Genomic DNA, 20,661 nt, shown 5'->3' with positions numbered 1-20,661 from the left:
GAGCCCCCATTCCTCTGAAGGGCATGGACTCGTGGGGGAGGAGGACCTGGAAATGTCTGGGGCTGCTGGGAGAGCGTGCAGGCTGGAGTCCAACAGTGTCCACTGTGAGACCATCTGCCCAGGGACTAGGGAAAGCCAGGCACACGGGGCTAAAGACGGGGTGTTCCTAACTCTCCTGTCCCTCCCTGGGCCATGGGGGAGGTGGGGATGGGGTGTGCAGGCAGAGGTCTAGGAGATGGCGTGGACCCCCAGGGCTCCTGTCTTCCTCAGGTGGCCTCCCCCACAGTGCACATCTGACCCACCCCGCATGACCAGAGGCCCAGGCAGCGGTGGGCTGGGATTGGCACTTTTCTTTATTGTCGGGCTCTCGGGGAGCAGAGGGCACCTGCTCTGCGCATGCCTAGTACTTGGGAGCAGAGGGCACCTGCTCTGCGCATGCCTAGTACTTGGAGCCCTTGCTTTTGCTCTTTTCTTCTAGTTTCTCATCCAGCGCTTTCTGCAAGTTCATGTTCATGGCATTTTTCTGGTGCCACCGTCCTATAGAGTGTGAGAGAGGAGCCGGCCCAGGTCACCCACCGCCTCTGCAAGGTCCAGGCTGACCCGCACCTCGCCCGTCCACCCCAAGGCCCCCCATCTCAGCTCCTGCCTACCCAGGTCACCCACCGCCTCTGCAGGGTCCAGGCTGACCCATACCTCGCCCGTCCACCCCAGGCGCCCCCATCGCAGCTCCCACCTACCCAGATCGTCCGTCTTCCTGCCGTGCCAGTGTGCCACGTCCCTCACCGACTTCTCGATCACCTCTGGTGTGTAGGAAGCCTTCATGAGGCTCTTTGTCTCCTGGGGGGGCCCTGGAGAGACCAGGAGGAACCCCAGCGCCCCGGCTCAGTGGAGGCTGGCACTCGGTGGTTCACGCTGGGTACCAATCTCCCCTGTGAGCACTGGGTTTGGGATGGGGAGGGGGCTGGGAGGGGGTAAAGCAGGCCTGGGTTCAAACCTCAGCTCCATTATTTATGAACCCACCATTTTTAGCTTCTCTGAGCATCAATTTCTTCATCTATACAAAGGAATAAGATTTTCTTGCAAGATTAGAAAGATTCAATTATCAGACACTTATCAGAGCATCTGGCTTGTGGTGATTAACATCTATATTTTCTATATTTTTAGGAAAGGCATAAAATGAGCTGGGCACATGTGGACACACATGCTGTAATCCCAGTATGTAAGAGACTGAGACAGAAGGATCACAAGTTCAAGGCCAGGCTCGGGAACTTAGGGAGACCCTGTCTCAAAATAAAAAAGAAAAAGAGCTGGAGGGGTATAGCTCAGTGGTAGAGAGCCCCTGGCCTAATCCCCAGTGTGGGGCGGGAAAAATGAATAAGATTAAACACGCACAAAGAAACAAGCTACCATGCTCATACGTCAGCAGAAACGCAGAGAACCGAATCCCAAAGACGGCGAGGACTTAAACGAGAGATACAGAGGCTGGGGTGCAGTTCAGTGGCAGAGCGTTTGCGGGGCTCGGTTCCTGGCTGCGGTGCAACCCCAGGCCTTGCACACGCTAGGCAAGTGCTCGGCCACTAACCATTTTTGAAGATTTCCCATGGGCTAAGGACAGGCCTAGAACCGTCCCCAGAACTTACTCATTGAATCGTCTTAACTGAGAAATAGAGATGGTCATCGTCCCCATCATTCTTTTTGCAGTATTGGGGAGATGGAGACCAGGGACACTACCACTGAGCTACACCCCACTGTATTACTTCTTATTTTGAGACAGAGATTTGCTAAATTGCCCGGCTGGCCTCGAAATTGCAACACCCCCCCCCCCAACTTCAGCCTCCCAAGTAGCCGGAGTTCCAGGCGTTGACCACAGCACCCAGCATCCGTGTCGAAGTGTTGGAGTTGCCGAAGCACAGAAAGGTTAAATAACTTGTCTAACGTCACACAGTCGGCGCAAGAAAGATCTGGAACTCAAACCCAGACCCTGTGCTCCAGGCCTGTGACTTAAGTTACTTTATTTATGTGGAAAATTCTGTAAAATAATAGCAAACAAGCCGAGGCCGGGTTGGGGAGAGCAAAGACAGAGCCTTCTATGGTCCACACGGTGTTCAGGAAAAACTAAATACTTGGTTAGCTTTAGAATGGGTTGCCTAGGCAAATAAAACCGTCAAAGGTAGCCGAGCGTGGTGACGCACGCTTGTAATCCAGTACTTGGTTGCTGAGACAGGAGGATCCAGGTTCTCGGCCCTCTACAACTTAGTGAGACCCTGTTTCCAAATAAAGAATAAAAAAGTAGGGCTGGGGGTATAGTTTGGAGGTAGAATGACCCTGGGTCCATCCCCAGAACAACAACAAAAAATTCTCAAAGGTAATCACTAAAAAAAAGAGTAGAAAATAAGAGATAGAATGCCCCTGGGTTCTACCCCCAGTACCGCGCGTGCACACACACACACACACACACACACACACAAATTAGACTGAGGGGTTGGAAGTATAGCTCTGGGGTAGAGCACATGTTTAGCTTGTACAAGGTCCTAGGTTTGATCCCCAGCACCAAATATATATGTTTTTAGACTGGTAAAAAAGGAAGATTCCAGCAAACCCCTCCCCTCAAAAAAAAAAAATAAGAAGGAAAAAATGGGTGGGGGAAGCAGCATAGAAAAGCAGTAAAATTGAAAACACAAAATAAAGTCATGGGGATAGATCTAAATATATCAGTAATTGGGATAAACATAAATGGACTAAGCCCACTGGCCGAATAACAGATTATCAGGCCATCGACAATATTTTTCCAGATACATATTATTTAAGGCATAGCTTAAAAAAAAAAAAAAAAGGAGACAATGAGGAGATAAACATGGAAGACAGAAAAAGGTGCAGCCAGCAAATCCTTACCAAAGGCAATCTGGTCTAGCTAAATTTATATCAGACAAAATAGACCGCCAGAAAAGACCGTCATGAAGTAGACCGTCAAAATAGACCGCCATGCAGGAGTACCGTGAGAAATTTTAAAAAGACTGCGATTCATTCGGTGATGCGATAATTCTAAGCCTGCTGCACTGAAACGATCTCAAAATAGGCAGAGCCAAACCAGGAGAGCTACAAGAAACAGCCGCCGATCTGTTCTCCTTGTCAGAGGGGAGTATTTAAAGCTCCGTCGCTCAGTAATGAATAGATCTAGCAAAGAATATTAATAGAGAACGGCAAGGTTGGCAATTAAGCAGCAGTAATTAACAAGCCTGTTCCATTACACAACGCAAAATCCCCTGCCCGAGAGATTAGTCCACGCATGTGCAGATCGCCTATAACATTGACCTCTGGCTGGTCTATAAAGCAAGTCTTGACGAATTCAAAGGACTGGGTCATCTCAGGCTGTGTTCTGTACCCAAGAACCCATCCAGCTGGAAACCCGTTTTCAAAAGCAATTCTGAGAGGCTGGTATTTATGACTGGAAAGCCTTATGTAACCGAATGCTAAATTAGACATTTGGACGGTAGCCTTCTGTGATCAGACACCTAGGCGGCTGAGGAGCCCTGGGTGGAAGGCCCGCCAGAGAGCTTCCCTCCATGAGGCTAGAAAATGGTCAGATTTGGGGAAAACCAGCCAGGATCATCTACATTAAATCTAATTAGAGAGGCTTCGTGGGGGTCACTCTAGGAGCTGGAGAGTTTTGGGGGACACCAAGATGGACTAAAGGGCCTTGGCCTGCCATGACAGGACAGAGCGGTCACACGGCGGCCACGCCTGCACAGTGCAGCGTGAACGGACGCTTCCATGGATCAGTCCTGTTCAGTAGAGAGGACCAGCCCAGAGCCCTGGCAAATCCTGCCCTGGGCTTTCAGGGTAAATGGACGCCAACGGGAGAGGTTCCAAGAAAGATGCCACCATGATCAAAGTGTCCGGGAGCTGGGGGAATTTCTAGGAGGAAGGCACATCCCGGCACCATGGACCACACACAGAATGTTCTAGTGGAGGCCTCTGCAAGCCCCAAAGATGCTCAGGAAGAAAGAGCTGGGTTCAAACCCTGTCAGACAAGGGAGCCAGTGAAAGCCTGTCTGGAACAAGGCAGTCCAGGGAGCAAACCGCCCCCTCCCGGGGCCTGGGGTCCCCTTCCTCCCACCCGCCCTGGGCCTTGGGGGCCGGAGCAGCAGAGCACCCACTCACCTGCCCGGCCCTTCATCTAGCGTTTCCTTAGACACACTGCTCCAGTTGTGTTTATTTCTGTTTGACAAATGCCTACTATGTGCTGGGATCTAAAAGGGATACAAATAGTAAAATGTCTTGTTCTCTGAAAACTCTGTGAGACAGCTGCTTGTCACCTTTTGCAAAGAAGAAAACTCCGGACAAAGGAAGAGAGGAACCTGGTATTGAGCTCCGGGATGGCTCCAAGTCCTAGGCCCCGCCCCTGTCCCGGCAAGCAATGCAGCCCCCCACACTGACCCCGCCCCACAACTCCCAGGGTCCCTCTGCCCCACCAGACCACCCCTGAAGCTCCACCCTGTGGTCTCTGGCCCTAGATCATCTCTGACCTCTCCACCCCCACCCCGTGGCTAATCCATCAAGAAATCCAGCCAGTTCGCTCTGCAGCAGCAGGACCCAGCCCCCCTCCCTCCTCTGCCTCCCTCTTCCCCTCCCGCAGGGTCTGTCCCACTCATCAGCTGACAGATCCTTTTAAACAGAAGTATCTCTTCTGCATTACATCCCACCGTGCCTCCCAGTAAAAAGGCAACGGAGTCCTACATCAACCTGGTCCCTCTGCCTGACTTCCCTTCCCCCAGACCCTTAGGGCTGGGCGTTCTCCAAGTCCTTCTACCTGGCTCTACCCTGCCGGCACACCTGGGGTGAACACTGCAAAGAAAGCAGGCAGTGCAGGGGAGCATCCTGGAAGCCCTGCTTGGCCTGGGAGGCTGTCTGGACTGTTCACTATTATATGACACCTTCAGGCCACCTGGAGCTCTTACTCCTCTATAGGGATGGTAGTTTTCACAATTTAAAAGGCGATTGCATCTACATTGGTTTAAGTGCAAGAATACAAGTCTGGTTTAATATTGGGAAATCAAACCCGGCACAGCGTATATACCTCTAATCTCAATACTTGGGAGGCTGAGACAGGAGGATCACAGGTTCCAGGCCAGTCTCAGCAATGTAACCAAACCCTCAGCAACTTTGGGAGACTGTTTCAAAATTTTTAAAAAAATTAAATAGAACTGGAGGTATAGGTGTAGCTCAGTGGTAGAATGCCCCTGGTTTCAGTCTCCAGCACAGAGAAAGAGTGGGGGGAGGAGGGGAGGGGAGAGGAGAGGAGAGGAGAGGAGAGGAGAGGAGAAGAGAGGAGAGGAGAGGAGAGGAGAGGAGAGGAGATCTGCTTTTCCTGCTCGGAAGCAACATTGTCCCAGACAACTGAGTCAGGTGCAGAAGTAAAGGCCAGAAGAACTGAGCAGCTCAGAATGTGAACTCTGGCTGCCAGGGTTTGAGTCCTGGCTCTGCATGTTCCTATGAGACCTTAAACCAGTCGTTTAACCTTTCAATGCCTCAATTTTTTTTTCTACCTGAAAAAATGGAAATTATGGAATTTAGCAAATGAGGCTCTTGTGAACACAAAACTACATGTAAAGAACTTAGAATGGCGCTTGGCATATTTACGCATTGCACTCAAAGGCTGCTGTTATTAACTGCTCAAAAGCCCCAAAGAATCTACAAACAGGTGAACTTACAGGTGAACTGGGCGTGGTTTCTAGATATAAGATTAATATACAAAAATAAAATTCTCGGAGAGTGTTATACCACTAAGCTACACTAAGTGTTTTACCACTAAGCTACATCCCCAGCCCTTGGCCTTTTGGAGAATTCTATTTATTTATTTATTTATTTATTTATTTATTTATTATTTTGTATGTATGTGTATGTGGTTGAACCCCTGGGCATTCTACCTGCAAGCTATACTCCCAGCCCTATTTTATTTATTTATTTTTTTTGAAACAGGGTTTTACTAAGTTGCAGAGAGCCTCACGAAATTGCTGAGGCCGGCCTTGAACCTGTGATCTTCCTGTCTCAGCCTCTCAAGTACTGGGATTACATGCATGCGCTACCACACCCAGCTTTAATTTTTATTTAGAGACAGGATCTTGTTAAGTTGCCCAGCCTGGCCTTAAACTTGTGATCTTCCTGCCTTGGATTCCCTGATAGCTACACAATCTTTATAGAAAAAAATACAAAATGTTATGGACATATATAGAAGGAAGATTAAAATTAATAAAGCTAAACTGGCATAATGCTGCCTACCTGTAATCCCAGTACTTGAGGAGCTGAGACAGGAGGATCTCAGATTTGAGGACAGCCTCAGCAATGGAATGAGACTCTTAGGAAAATAGCAAGACCCAGTTTCAAAATAAAATAGAGCTGGATATGTAGCTTGTAGAATGCCCCTGGGTTCAATCCCCAGTACCCTCCTCCCCCCCAAAAAAAATAATGGAGCTATATATCACATTTATAAATTGGAAAATTTATTATCATAAAGCTGACCACTGCCCCTAAATCAAACAATAGATTCAATGTACTTCCAAACAAAGACAACAAAATTCCACAACGGTTTTTATAGAAATTGTCCAGCTAATTCTAAAATTTACATAAAAGAGTAAAAGACCTAGAAACCCAAGACATTAGCTGGGGGCGGCAGTGGAGGGTGTCGGCGTTCATTGGAGAGCTGGTATCAGACTACTGGTCACTCCTTGGTAACTGAAAGTGTAACATTAGACTGGGGGCACAGAGAGCCTGGGACAGACCCGTGCACAAGCGGAGACTCAGCGGAGGACAGAGGCCCCACTTCACGTCAGCCCACGGAAGATGAAGCCGTTCAGCACAGAGTCCCAAGGTGATGGTAATCCACAGAAAGAAGGCATTAAAAATGAATCCCCACTTCACACGAAGCTCAGAAATCAACTCCAGGTGGATTAAAGACTTAAACTTGAAAAGCAAAGCTAAGGCAATAGACAGGATCATCCCTGTGACTCAGCAGAGCGCCAGGTTTCTTCCGCTGGCTCCTCCCGGAGCTGGCTCTATCTGAGTAAACAGTCTCTCCTTCCAGTCTTCCAAGCCAAATACCTTGAAACCAATCTTAACTCCTCTCTCACACCCCAAATCCATTCATTAGCATCTTCTGTCTCTTCTACCTTACACAAACACCCGGAATCCTACTACACCGGCTGCTCCTACCTCCCCAAGGGACATCAAAAGGGTGCCCCGCCGGCCTGCCAGCCCAGCTCCCTAGATGGGGTGCTCCAGCTTGTATCTGGAATGTTCTCCCCAGGCCCATGTGTTAAAGGTTTAGTCCCCAGCTGGGCACTCTTGGGAGGTGGGGAAGCTTTAAGATGTAGGGCCTAGTGGGAGGTTTTAGGTAATTGGGGTGTGCCCAAAGGGGATTGTGGGCCCCGCTTCTTCCTTCCCCTCTGCCACGGCCCACCTGCCTTGGAGTCTGCAGTGTCCCTGCACGCATGACGTGGCATAAACCTCGAGGAGGAAAAGCCCTGAGGGACGTGGCCCCTGGTCAGACTACAGCTTGCTCTTAGATGGTCTTTCATATCTGTTGTTCTTTTGGTAATGATTCTATTAACTTTCCATACAAATGGATCCGGTGATGTAAAACGAGGTCCCAAAAATCAGGACTATGGGAGAAACTGAGTCCGTGGAAGAAAAAAATTCTGGTAATATATGTCTGGGCCCTCAGACTCCCCCTGCCTTGCTTCAAGCTATAATAAAATCTAGTCAGAGCTTAGGTGCTGTGCAAGCATTCAGGCTGCAGCAATTACAATGCAGAGTTCCTCTCTATCTTTGCCCTTGATTCTAATCATTAACCTATAGTAAAAGCCTTAAGAGTCAGCTGAAGCCATTAGCCCTAAAACTACAATAGAGGCAACCGGTGCCTCTGTTTACCTCCTCTCCTCTGGGATCCGGCCTGGATATAAGAAAGATACTTTGTGTTTGACTTCAAAGCGCTTTAGTTGATGAGCAACCAATACTGCCCAATACAATAGAGCCGAGGGCCAGGTAGATTCTTGACCTTTACACTTAACCTGTGCACTGCCCCGAGACAAAGAGGGACCACCTGGCTAAGGAATAAGTATGTCAGAGACAAAAGCCTATCGCTTGTGTATTCCCAAGGAAACTCTCCATCAGATACATTGGGGAGAGATAATTCTTTAAAACTGGCTTCAAGGTCATTAATCAGAGAACAGATACAGGAATCAACTCGCCTGTATCTTCTTGTCATTTTGCTTTTGGGGCCCTGTCTGCTTAAATGTATTGTGAGTGTTGTCTCGTAGGATTGAAGCTTTCAAACATCAGACGGTGTTACAGACAGAACCTGACAGACATCTATTGAAGCCCTTTGGACGGCCATAGAGACATACTCACCCATCTGACTCCCTCACTACACACCTGCATGCCTGTACCCTAAAGCTGGGACCCCCAACTTCGTCCCCGTCCAGCTCAAAGAAGTTACTAGACAGAGGAGGACATGGACAAAGCCTAAGGAATGGAAGGTTCCAAAGAGTTCAAAGAGATTCTATGAGACTCTGAGTGTGACTCCTGTCCTTTCTGGAATTTGCCCTCTAACGCCCACCTGTGAGGCCAGAGACCTGATCTTAATCGCAAGGCCAGGGGGCTGACTTTAATCACAAGCTCGGGGCTGATCTTGACAAGTGATATCTCGGGTCTTCCTTTTGTATTGTTTTAATAGCTCACTATTGTTCTTTGGTGTTTACGCTTTTCTACTAGGAATCTCACTGGAAAAAGGTATAAGAATCTTGGTTTTAAAAAATAAACTTTGTCAGTTGCACAAGAGGCAATTGTCCGAGTCCATCATTTCAGGTCTCTCCTTCCCAAGTCCCGGAGACGAATCTCCACTTTAGCGCCGTGAGCAGGGACTTGAAGGAGTTTATTTCATTAAGGGGGGGAGAAATCGCTGCAGAAAAAGCCGCTGCAGAACACAGCCGACTCCTTGCCCATCTTCCAAGAACCCTGTCCCAACGGTCTCCAGTGCTCCGGCTGAGCCGGTCCGTCGCACCCCTCCTTTTCAGCTCTCCACCATGAGGTGAGCAGCTTGCTGTACCGCTCTCCACCCACTATGATGTGCGGCCTCACCACAGACTCAGAACCACAGGGCCAACTGATCAGAGGCTAGAACAACCACAACCGTAAGCCAAAACAAACCTTTCCTGTTTATAAGTCTAACATCTCAAGTATGTGTTACAGTAACTGAAAGCTGACCAACAGACCAAACCACCATTGTGTGTCCCACCTGGATTTTTGCAGTCACGGCCTCTCTGGACTCCCCATTTCTGCCTCAGCATTCCTCTGTCTATTGGCAACACAGCCACTGGAGCTAAGTCAAACAAACCCTTTCTCCTGCTTAAAACCCTGGTTGGGCTTGTGTTAGTCAGCTTTCAGTTGCTGTGACAAAGTGCCTGAGAAAAACAACTTTAAAGGACAGGCTTTGGCTCACAGTCTCGGAGGTTTCAGGCCCTGGTGGGTTGGCCCTGTTGCTTCAGACCTGCAGTGGGGCAGAACCTCACAGTGGAAGGGTGTAGAAAAGCTGCTCAGCTCATAGTATGCAGGAAACAGAGAGAGAGAGAGAGAGAGAGAGAGAGAGAGAGAGAGAGAGAGAGAGAGAGAGAAGAAGAAGAAGAAGAAGAAGAAGAAGAAGAAGAAGAAGAAGAAGAAGAAGAAGAAGGAGAAGGAGAGGAGAAGAGGAGGCTAGGGAAAAAATATAGTCCCCAGGCGCACACCCCAAGGTCCCACTGCCTGCAGTGTCCACCATCTCCCAATAGTTCATTTAAATTATGAATCCAGCTGGAGGTGGTGGTGCATGCCTGTAATTGCAGGTTTGAGGCTGGTCTTAGAAACTTAGCAGGACTCTATAATTTAGCAAGACCTTGTTTCAAAATTTTAAAAAATAAAGGTCTGGAAGTGTGGTTCAGAGGTAGAATGCCTCTGAGTTCAAGCCCTAGAACCAATAAGTAAATAAATCATCTATCATTGGATTAATGCATTGGCAAGGTCAGAGCCCTGGCAATACAATCACTTCCCCAAATCCCCCCACCCAACATTGCCACACTTGGAACCAAGCCTTCAACACATGAGCCTTTGGGGGACATTCCAGATCCAAACCATAGCAGCTTCCTATCTTGCTTAGAGAAAAACACACTTTACTGTCTCTGCGGCCTTACCTGCTTCCTCTTGGACTTCTCCTCCCATACTCCTGTACAGCAGTTTGAGCTTCACCAACCTTAGGCGGAAGGTGCTAAGGCCCAGCCCAGATAGATAGAGCCCAAGAGGGCCACAGGGATGGGGCAGAGGACAGTAATATCCTGCGAGAGGAAGCCGTCATTCATGGCCTTGCCAATTTCCAGAGTGTGAATGCTGCTTCCAGGGCCAATTTTAAGATAGCATTTATATGCCAATCAGTTCTGGGAAATTTAACAATCGACCCTTGTGAGCTGGCACAGGCTGGTGTGAGCTGGTTCTAGCACAGCCTTCACACAGTTCTGCTGTCCAGCCTGTGCAATGATGAAGCAGGTGATTTTTAAATATCTATGTAGATACTAGCATATGAGATTGTATGTAAGAACTAGTTGGTGGGTAATTGTCGGGAAGGAGAAGGCAGGATCCTGAGGCCAAAACAGAGTCCAATCTGAGCTGTTCTCACTTGCCACCCCAGCACCTCCCCTCCCCAAGCTCAAAGGAAAACCCAGAAATGCTTCCAGCGGGTGTCTGGTTCCTTGGGAGACAGGGATCTGAGCCAGGTAGGAGGGCTGCCAGGTCCCGGGAGCACTGGAGACAGTGAGGACGGAGGAGAGAGCGCCAGAAAGAACCGACCTTTTGAAGTGAAGTGAACTGGAAATGGGGGCAGAGAGATACCTCCAGGTACTGGCCATGCAGCCCATCTGAGTGGCCTGGAGACCCCCCGGAAACAGTCAGACCTGGGGCGGTGACTGGCCTTGTGCTGAGCACAGTCTCTGGGGCTCAGGAGGCAGAAGGAAACCCTGGACATGAGTCCCAGCTGCACCTCTGATGACTAAAAGGTCTTGGGCAACTTGGTCTCAAATCTGCCAGTGAAATGGTGCTCGTGGCATCCCCAGAGATCCAGCAGCCCACTCGGGCCCCAAGGAAACCGTCCGCAGATGGCACAGCCTTGACCCACTGGCTTTTCCCAGCAGTCACTCCACACCATGGGCCCAGCACCTTCCGGTCTCCTGCCCACACCCCAGAGAGTGCCACACGGTCTTCATCCACCCACAGTCCCCAGGAGACAGCTGAGGCTCAGAGAGGCTAAGGGGTCACAGCTGGCCGGTGGCTGAGCTGAGCTTTGAACCCAAGAAACCTGATACTGTTGTAAACAAAGGGGCCCAGGCCTGGGTGCTCAAGATTCCTAGTGGCAGATTAAGAAACCTGGGGCGTCTGGGGGTGTGAAGGGCTGATCCAGGGCACACGGCCGGCACAGGAAGACAGACTGTGCAGGGCACCAGACAATTCTAGACCATGTGCGGGCCAGGGCCTAGCATGGAGGAAACCCTTGGTGGGTGAAGTGACTGTCCATGCCTATCACTGGATTCACCCAGCTTGAGGACAGTGCCTTAGCAATTCAACTGTCCTCAAGTCCTAGGCCCCATCTGCGTAGACACCCAAGGCCACCCCTGTCCCATCCCCAGAAGACCAAGGACGTTCACACCGCACACCCATGTCCTCTGGCTGACCTTGAAATAGGTTGGACCGCATGTTGTAGCCCAGATCGTAGTAGTCTGAATACATGGAAGAGACTTCCGCAGAGCTCTGAGTCCTGCTGGGCCAGGAATTTGCCCTCTGCTGGCCCTCGAAGACTTCACTGATGGTCTTCTGAGCCTGATTAGGGGAGCAGGGAGAAGAAACAGAGATGGGAAAGTGGGGAGGAGCCCCACAGCTCCCTCCAGCTCCTTCTTGCCACCCCCACCCATGCCAGCCCTCATCTCCTGACCCAGCCCCAGGCAAGGGGGCGGGAGTAGTTAAAGGCCCTGCTCCACCCACATGGGCCCGGGGTCAGGGATGGCAATGATCCTAACGCCTCCCCCTGCATTCAGCACCTACCATGACAACACCCAGAGGGATCTGCACAGGAGGGCACTAATTCTGCCATTTTATGGAAAAAAAAAAAAACAGCCTTGAGAGGCCAGACCCGCCCATGCCACACAGCTGGGGAGTCCCAGAACCCTGGCTTGCTCCCCACAACAGAGGCATTATGCCCTTGTTGAGGCCAGCCCCTTCCCTGTACAAATGGGGAAACTGAGGCCCAAGAAATTAATCCTGGATCTAGGAGGCAGGCAAGCTGGACTTGAGTTCCAGTTCTGCCATAGAGCAGCTTCTGGCTTTAGCAAGCCCCTGCTCCCTACTTGCAGATGTGGGTAAGGTACACAACTGGAGGGTCTCTGAGGTAGCTTTCAGCTGACATTTGCTGGCTCCTTGACGCTTGTGAGCTGTGTTACAGCTGAGCACAAGAACCAGATGTATCGATTCAAGCCCAGACAATGGTGACTGAAGAAACAACGGCTTTCCAGGGCCCAGGGCATATTACGAGGTAGTGACCGGTCACTTCAAATGGGGACATGGAAGAGGGGCAGAACATTGAAGATGGTGACCTCCAGGTTGTCCCATGGGAGGCTCAATGAGTCTCAACGTGATACGTGGAAAGGGAGCCTGGCAGGGGCCTGAGCCAGGGGCATTCTATTTCCAAACTACACCCCAGCCCTATTTTATTTTATTACTTTTTAAAAATTTGAAACAGGGTCTCGCTAAGTTGCTAACAGCCTCTCTAAGCTTCTGAGGCTGGCTTTGAACCTGAGATTCTTCTGTCTCAGCCTCCCAAGTACAGGCATGCAACACCACCATGCCCAGCTTTATGATCTCTTGAAAAGGAAGCAGGAATTCCCACCTGGTCTACCACACAGTGCTGTTGCTATGGGAGTTGAGAATGATGGCTTTGAAAAGATGTCTCAGAGCCGGGCGTGGTGGGCACGCTTGTCATCCCAGCGCTTGGGAGGCGGAGACAGGAGGATCGCGCTGGTTCGAAGCCAGCCGCGCTGGCTTAAGAGACCCTGTTTCAAATGAAAAGGTTAAAAACTAGGTCTGGGAGTGTAGCCCGTGGGAGTGTATCCCGGAGGTAGAAGGGCTTCCAGGAACCCCAGTACCACCAAAAAAAAAAAAAAAGAAAGAAAATATGTCTCAGAATGCCAGAGCAGGAAGGACGCTTGGCATCTGACCAGAAATGGCAGGTGAATTTTATCTCAAGTTGTGGTTGATTAGCAATGGCTGCCTAGATTGGTGTATCAGGTGGGAAAGAGTGCTGGCATCGATTAGTCATATCTGCCATGGATGCAGGCTAGGTGACCTGTAGTATACTTGCAGCAAATTTGTCAGCCTGATCTGACTGCTTCCCTTTACAGATTTGGAGACTGAAGCCCAGAGAGGCAACGTAACTTATCCAAAGCCACTCGGTGTTCGGGGCAGAGCCAGGATTCAAACCCAGTCTTCTAATTCCTCATAAAGGGCGTCCATCTGCTCAATGCTGTCTTCCTTAGGGGATTTCTTCATGAAAGCATCCAGTTCAGACAGAAGCCTTGGGATCGCCGAGTTCTTAAGGCCCAGGGCTCCAGGGTCCACAAACCTGGGCTGGATTCTCCTCCCACACAACTAGGTGAATTTGGTGAACTTACTTTAACCCTCTCAGCCTCATTCCTGTCCTACAGAAGGAGGGTAATAATACTGCCTTCCCCATAGGGATGTTGGAATGATCAAATAAGCAATATATGTGAGGAGTTTTTTGAGGGGGGAGGAGAGTGGTACTGTGGATTGAATGCAGGGGCATTATACCTCCAAGCTACACCCTCAGCCCTTTTTATATTTGTTTTGTTTTGAAACAGGGTTTCACTAGGCTGCTCAGGGTCTTGCTACTTGCTGAGGCTGTGCTCGAACCTGCGATCCTCCTAAGTCAGCCTCCCAAGTCCTGGGATTACAGGTGTGTGCCACCACATACGACTGATAAGAGGAGTTTTAAAAAAGCCCAATTACTACAGGGACTGGTCTCGAGAGCAGGCTCTCCTTGTTATTAGTCTCCACGAATGGCCCCTCTGCCGCCCCCGGCCTCCAGTCCCCACACTCATACCTGTTGCTCGGAGACCAGCTGATCCACCACCTTGCTCCCAAACTTGTGGCGGATGTTGTCAGGAATGGCGCTGTCCTTGTGGCTCATGGATTTGGGGTCTTCATTCGGCTGAGCCCCCTCTCTCAAGGAGGGTCTGGAGCCCCCCTTTCTCTGGGACCCAGAGCGTGGGTTCATTCCCAGAGAATCCCTGCTGATGGGGGTCGGAGGAGGAGGCGAGGTCTCCTGCAGATAGCTGCGCCCCGAGCTGCCTCGGGGAAGGCTCGGGGAAGGAGGGGCCTGGCCCTTGACCTTTGAGGTGTCCAGAGAGCCCTGGGAAGCTCCCCAGGGGTCCACGTCCTGCTGGCCCTCCTGGTTACTTGGGTGTGTCCTGGGCAGAGTGGTTGCCCCTGAACAAGGAAAAAGAGAGGCAGTGATGGGGAGGGCCTCACAGAGGAGAGAAGAGGGCCACAGAGAGGCAGACGGAGGGGAGGAGGCAGACTCTGGGGACAGGAGAAGGGAGAGGCAGAGAGAAATTGTGGGAGCCCAAGGCATGGGCGAACAGAGGGAGAAAGGGAGAGTGCGTTCAGCGGCCAGGCCCACCTCCCTTGGGATGAGGAGCCCCCTCTACTTTTTTGACCACAGGGTTGCACCTTGGTCTGAGCTAAGATCTAGCCTCTCTGTGCTTTAGTGCCCCCCAACACTCTGTGAGAAACCCCAGGAGCATATCACCTGCCAGCCCTGCCACCTCCCACTCTCCCTTGGGGACCCAGCTGGCCCTGCAGTAGAATCCTTTCCCTGCCCACCAGGCTGCACCAAACTCCAAGCCTGGCCCGCTCCAGCCTGGAACGCTCCTCCCTCCCTCCTGGGCCTCACCAATCCCGGTGTGGCTCCCCCGGACCCTGCGCTCACCTCCCACCCACAGCGGCCAGGCCCCTCGCTGCCTTCCCTGTGCCCCTGCCCTTCTGGGGTACATGAGGAGCTGCTGCCCCCGTCACACAGAGCACCTGAGGATAAGACCGTATTGGAGCCAGAATCCCCAGGCCTGGCCGGTGGGATCCCTCCGACCCACCTGCGTGGCGGCCCAGCTCCATCTTCTTGCTCTGGGACAGGTAATTCCAAGCTTGGTCCTGCAGACAAAACGGCACATTGCATCGTCTCAGATGACACAGAGTGTCTGTGAACGGGGCCCAGTGAGGGCTGAACGGGGAGGCTTGCACCTGCTGATGCCCTCTGGCATGGCCCAGACCCACGGCACCCCCTGCCCACCATGCACCTCCTGGGCACGGGGCCAGCCTCCTGCACCCCTGCCCACTCTGACCTCCCTGGAAAGCCCTGGTCACCCCACCACCACAGGCTCAAAGGCCTTTGTCAAACAGCCATGGGCCCCCTTACTCCTTTATAATAGTTTTCTTCTGTCTTCTCTGTCTCCCATCAGCAACACCTTAGGAGCCCTGAGCAGGCCCTGGCTGTGGGGTGCATCACCCTAGTCCCACCCTGAAAGTTGTTCTTCCTCCTGCAAATAGGATTTTACTTGTTTTACCAGTGGGTCGTTCATGGAGGAGCCCAGAGAGGCACCAGGGCTCCGGGGACTCCGGGCTCTCCCTGAGGGCAGGTTTTTGGGCTGAACTGCAGACAGCCCTGACATCTTCAAAAGCCTCAGCCAGCCTCGCGCTGTATTCCTGTCTCCTATGGGCTCTTTTCCTTATTTATCTTCTCGTATCACATGTGAGTTTTCATAGACTTTGCGGTAGCAATAAAATAAAACTCAGCACATGTACGTAATCAGGGGGGTTTACAACTCGAAGCTGGAAGGGATCTTTGAGGACTGAGACCCGGATGAGGGAGTGACTCGTCTAAGACCAGCCAGCAGGTTGGTTCGCTGCTAGGCTCAAAGCAGGTAGGGACCAAAACGGTTTATTCCCTTGAAAAATTGCCAAAAGAAACACCCAACTCGTTTGGGCGGGTTTTTTTCTGTAGTGAAGATAGAACCTACTGGCATTCTACTCCCAAGCTACACCTCCAGCCCCATTTTAATTTTGACTTTGAAACAGAGTCTCACTAAATTGTGGAGGACTTCACTAAATTTCTGGGGCTGCCCACAAACCTGTGCTCGCTCCTCTCGTCTCAGCCTCCCAAGTACTGGGATCGCAAGCGCGCACCACCATATCCAGCTGCCCGTTAGTTTCGACCTGTCACTGTTAGGACTGAGATATAGCTCGGTGGTAGAATGCTGGCCTAGCTCACGCAAAACCCTGAGTTCCATCCCCAGCATTGCAAAGAGTAATTATTATTATTTGATGAGCACACAGCTTCTAAAATGATGTCCAATGATTCCTACCTCCACCCCCATATTTACACACTGTAACCCCCTGTCCTTTGAGTGTGAGCTGGATCTGGTGACTTAATTGCATGGTAATAGGAGTTGAACCTGGGGGCATTCTACCTCTGAGCTATACCCCCAGATCTATGTTATTTTTTATTATTTATTTATTTATTTATTTATTTATTTATTTTTGGTGGTACTGGGGGTGGAATCCAGGGGCTTTCTACTTCCGGGATATACTCCCAGACCCATTTTATATTTTTATTTGGAAACAGGGTCTCACTAAGTTGCTGAGAGCCTCACTAAGTAGCTGAGGCTGGCTTCGAACCTGTGCGATCCTCCTGTCTCAGCCTCCCAAGCGCGGGGATTACAAGCGTGCGCCACCACGCCCGGCTTATGTTATTTTGTATTTTGAAAGAGGGTCTTGCTTAAGTTACCACCCGCTGGCCTTGAACCATCAATGCTCCTGTCTCAGCCTCCCAAGCGCAGGGAGGGCAGGTGTGTGTCACAGTGCCTGGCTCAGAGACTCACGCGTGATCAATAGGATACGATAAAAGCGGTGAGATGCCGCTTCCAGGGTCAGATTAGTGGCATCTGTCTTGTTCACCCTCTTCCCCTGGCTCTCCTTGGATTGCCCACTCCAAGAGTGGTAGCTGCCATGTTTGAGCTGTTCCCTGGAGGGACCCCTGTGGCCAGGAGCTGAGGGCAGCCTCTGGTCAACAGTTCCTAAGCATCACAGGACCTTCCTATGGTCCCTCAAAGAACTGAAGAACTGAGAAAATCCAGCCACCTGAGCAAGTCTTGGACTGGATCCTTCCCCAGAAGATCCTTCATATAAGAACACAGCCCTGGTGATACTTTTTGTGTGTGTGTGTGTGGTAGTAGGAGTGGATCCCAGGGGCTTTTCTACCTCCAGGCTATACTCCCAGACCTATTTTATATTTTATTTGGAAACAAGGTCTCACTAAGTTGCTGAGAGCCTCACTAAGTAGCTGAGGCTGGCTTCGAACCTATGCGATCCTCCTGTCTCAGCCTCCCAAGTGCTGGGATTACAAGCGAGTGCCACCACGCCCAGCCTCTGGTGATACTTTAATTGCAAGGACTCAGCAATTGATCAGGTCACCAGGATCAGGTCACCACCTCGATCCTGACCCATAAAAACCATAGGATCGCCAGGCGTGATGACGCATGCTTGTAATCCCCGCGCTTGGGAGGCTGAGACAGGATGATTGCACAGGTTTGAACCCAGCCTCAGAGCTACTTAGTGCGGCCCTCAGCAACTTAGTGAGACCCCATTTCAAAATAAAGAATAAGCCGGGCATGGTGGTGCACGGTTGTAATCCCTGTGCTTGGGAGGCGGAGACAGGAGGATCACGCTGGTTCGAAGCCAGCCTCGATGGCTTAAGAGACCCTGTTTCCAAATAAAATATAAAGTAGGTCTGGGAGTGTAGCCTGGAGGTAGAAGGGTTCCATCCCCAGTACCACCAAAAAATAAAGAATAAATAAAGAATAAAAAATAGGACAGGGTGTAGCTTGGAGGTTGAATGCCCCTCGGTTACATCCCCAGACCCACAAAAACCACCACACACACACACACACACACACACAAACACACACGTATGATCACAAACTGGGACTTTTTAAGTGCACAGGTCTAAGCTGCTAAACTCAGTCTCACTAAGTTGCTGAAGGTCTTGCTAAAGCTGCTAAGGCTGGCTGGGATCCTCTTGTCTCAGCCTCCCAAGTGCTTGGATTACAGGCATGCACCACCATGCCTGGTGATTTTACCCATTTTACCAGTAAGCAAATCCTTGACTGCAGCCTGTGAGACCCTGAGACTGGTGGCCACCAGAGCTGCATCTGTTCTCCAAACCCACAGATTCATGGGATCATAAATGCCATCGTGGGAAGCCACTAAGTTTGGGGTGACTTGTCATGCAGTGAAAAATGACTAATGCAACTCATACCCCAAGCATTCCCATATTTAGGAGATCTTTATCTCTCCCAAGGATCCCCTGAGGAGTTCAGATAACCATGACCTTACACTCTTTCATAATGGGGAAACGGGGTAAGAAGAGAAGTAGGGGCTGGTGGAATGACATGTGCTTAGCATTGAGAGGCCTTGGGTTCAATTCCCGGCACCAAAAAGAAAAAAAGAGGAGGAGAGGAGGAGGAGAAGGGAGAAAGAGGAGGAGGAAGAAGAGGAGGAGGAGGAAAAAGGAGAAGTAGGCTTCCCCTGCGTGGCATAAAAACCAAGAGAAATAGGTTTCCCCAAGTGGCACATCTTCAAGTTAGTTGAAGTTCAAATAACTCCTCCAAGTTAGCTTTCTACTGTGCCACCTACTTACTCAATGGAACCCTTCCAAGCCCTCTCTGCCCCAGATGCTGCCCATCCAGGGTCGTATGGGCTGTCTGACCTGGAGGCACTGCCATTCCCTATCCTGGAGAGAAAGGTCCCAAGAGACACTGGTCAAGAAGGAAAGGAAGGAGGTGGGTGCTCAGCACTCACCTGCCACTCTGCGAGGGGGAGGGTTGAATGCCAAGCTCCTGGGGAGCCCGGCCCACCTCACAGGTCTCTCGGCCTCACCTCTCCAGCCCGTGAACCTCTCTGGAGCCCGCTGAAGCCCAGGAGTGCAGACCCCAGCTGCACTGCTCCTGATAAGGATGGATGTGTGGTTGCTAGGAAGCAGGCTCCCCAGGGGTTCATTGGAGTTACCATGGTGACACTCTACACAGGGCTCTGTTACCTCAGAGGACGTTCAGGCCCACCCAGGGAAGGGGCCAGGAGCAAGCCAGGGCTGAGGGCACAGGAGGTCTTTGCATGGCATTAACTCTCTCCCCACGGAGTGCCCACCAAGTGCCAGGCTGCGGGCCAGGCGGAGAGGGCTCAGATGCCACTGAGGGCAAAGGAAATCCCAGGAGTACAAGGGGACTGGAAGAGCGCATCACTAACTCTGTCTAGGTGTAGGGGAGCAAGGCTCACCCCGGAGCCATTTTAGCTGGATACTTAGGAAAGCTAGGAGCTCAAGGTTGCGAAGGAACTAGATTTTTTTTTTTTTTTTTTCATTTCTGGTACTGGGGATGGAACCCAAGGCCTCCCACGTGCTAGGGAAGAGCTCTCCCACTGAGCCACACCCCGGGCCTTTTTCATCCTGCCCCTGGAGTGGTTGGGATTATTGGCCTGTGCTCTCCACTGTCTTGAACAAACCGAGCACCTTGGCCTCGGGGTCTCTGGCTGTTCCCTCTGCAGGGCTGGCTTCACCACTTCCTCCAGGACCCTGTTTACTTCTCAGCCTGTTGCCAGAGGGGAACCTAAATAGTCTCTCTGGCCCTGCTTGTTCTCAGTTGACTTCAATTTCCTAGTTTGGAAGTCACACAGCTGGGCAATACATTATTGGTCTCCTGCCAGCTTTGCTGCAGCTGACATCTCTGACCTGCGGTTACGGTAATGGTTGCCTAGGTTACTCTTTGGGAACCTGAGGCTGCTTCTGCTGAAAACACTGCTCTTCACTGGCCCCGCAGACGGTGATGGGAAGGGCTGAAAAGGCTTGGCCTCTCGCCTCCTGTTACGTTGTTATGTTGTCTCCTTTGCTGCCTGAATCTTTGGGTTGGACCCTACTCCGCTCTGCGTGGGACATATCGACCCTTTGTGAAACGTTTTATGCATAACCGAGGTGGGCTTAGCCTGACCTGTACTTGCCTGGACACTCTCTTCTCCTTCCAGGCTGAAGACGCCAAGATGGCTTCTCATATACCCCACGCCTTATTATAATCTCATCTGCACGCCCCATGACACCCTCTAGCATCGTGAGAGCTGCCAATTGCCATGACAGCTGTAAAAGACCATGAAGGGCGTGTAAAGAGGTGGTCCCAGCTCCCTGGGAAGTGGCCACCTATTTCAAGCAAAGACATGCATCTTCCTTCCCTAAATAGCTGGCTTACTCTCACACTCGTTTTATTATATGTGACTCCTCACGTCATGGATGGGGAAGCCTTTTGTTTTTAAGTACTGGAGATTGAACCCAGGGACATTCTACCTCTGAGCTATACCCCTAGCCCTTTTTATTTTAAAACAAGGTCTTGCCAAGTCGTTGGGTCTGGCCTTGAACCTGTGACCCCTCTGTCTCAGCCTCTCAAGGACTTTGGGCTGGAAGGTGTGCACCGTCAGGACTTT

General features: G+C 51.0%; 1 protein-coding gene across 1 annotated transcript; it reads right to left on the bottom strand.

The window, feature by feature from the left end:
* Positions 1-439: 439 nt before the first annotated feature.
* On the bottom strand, positions 440-20,125 carry CIMIP4 (ciliary microtubule inner protein 4; the record flags this gene model as incomplete). Its single annotated transcript, XM_080704793.1, has 8 exons — positions 440-537; positions 738-848; positions 11,748-11,892; positions 14,186-14,571; positions 15,234-15,291; positions 15,705-15,766; positions 17,019-17,161; positions 20,058-20,125. 8 exons carry the CDS (start codon positions 20,123-20,125, stop codon positions 440-442), a joined length of 1,071 nt encoding a protein of 356 aa, XP_080560919.1.
* Positions 20,126-20,661: the final 536 nt, after the last annotated feature.

The sequence above is a fragment of the Muscardinus avellanarius genome, assembly GCF_963383645.1.
Source record: "Muscardinus avellanarius genome assembly, chromosome: 11".
NCBI lineage: Eukaryota > Metazoa > Chordata > Mammalia > Rodentia > Gliridae > Muscardinus > Muscardinus avellanarius.
This window is presented reverse-complemented; position numbering and strand designations above follow the sequence as displayed.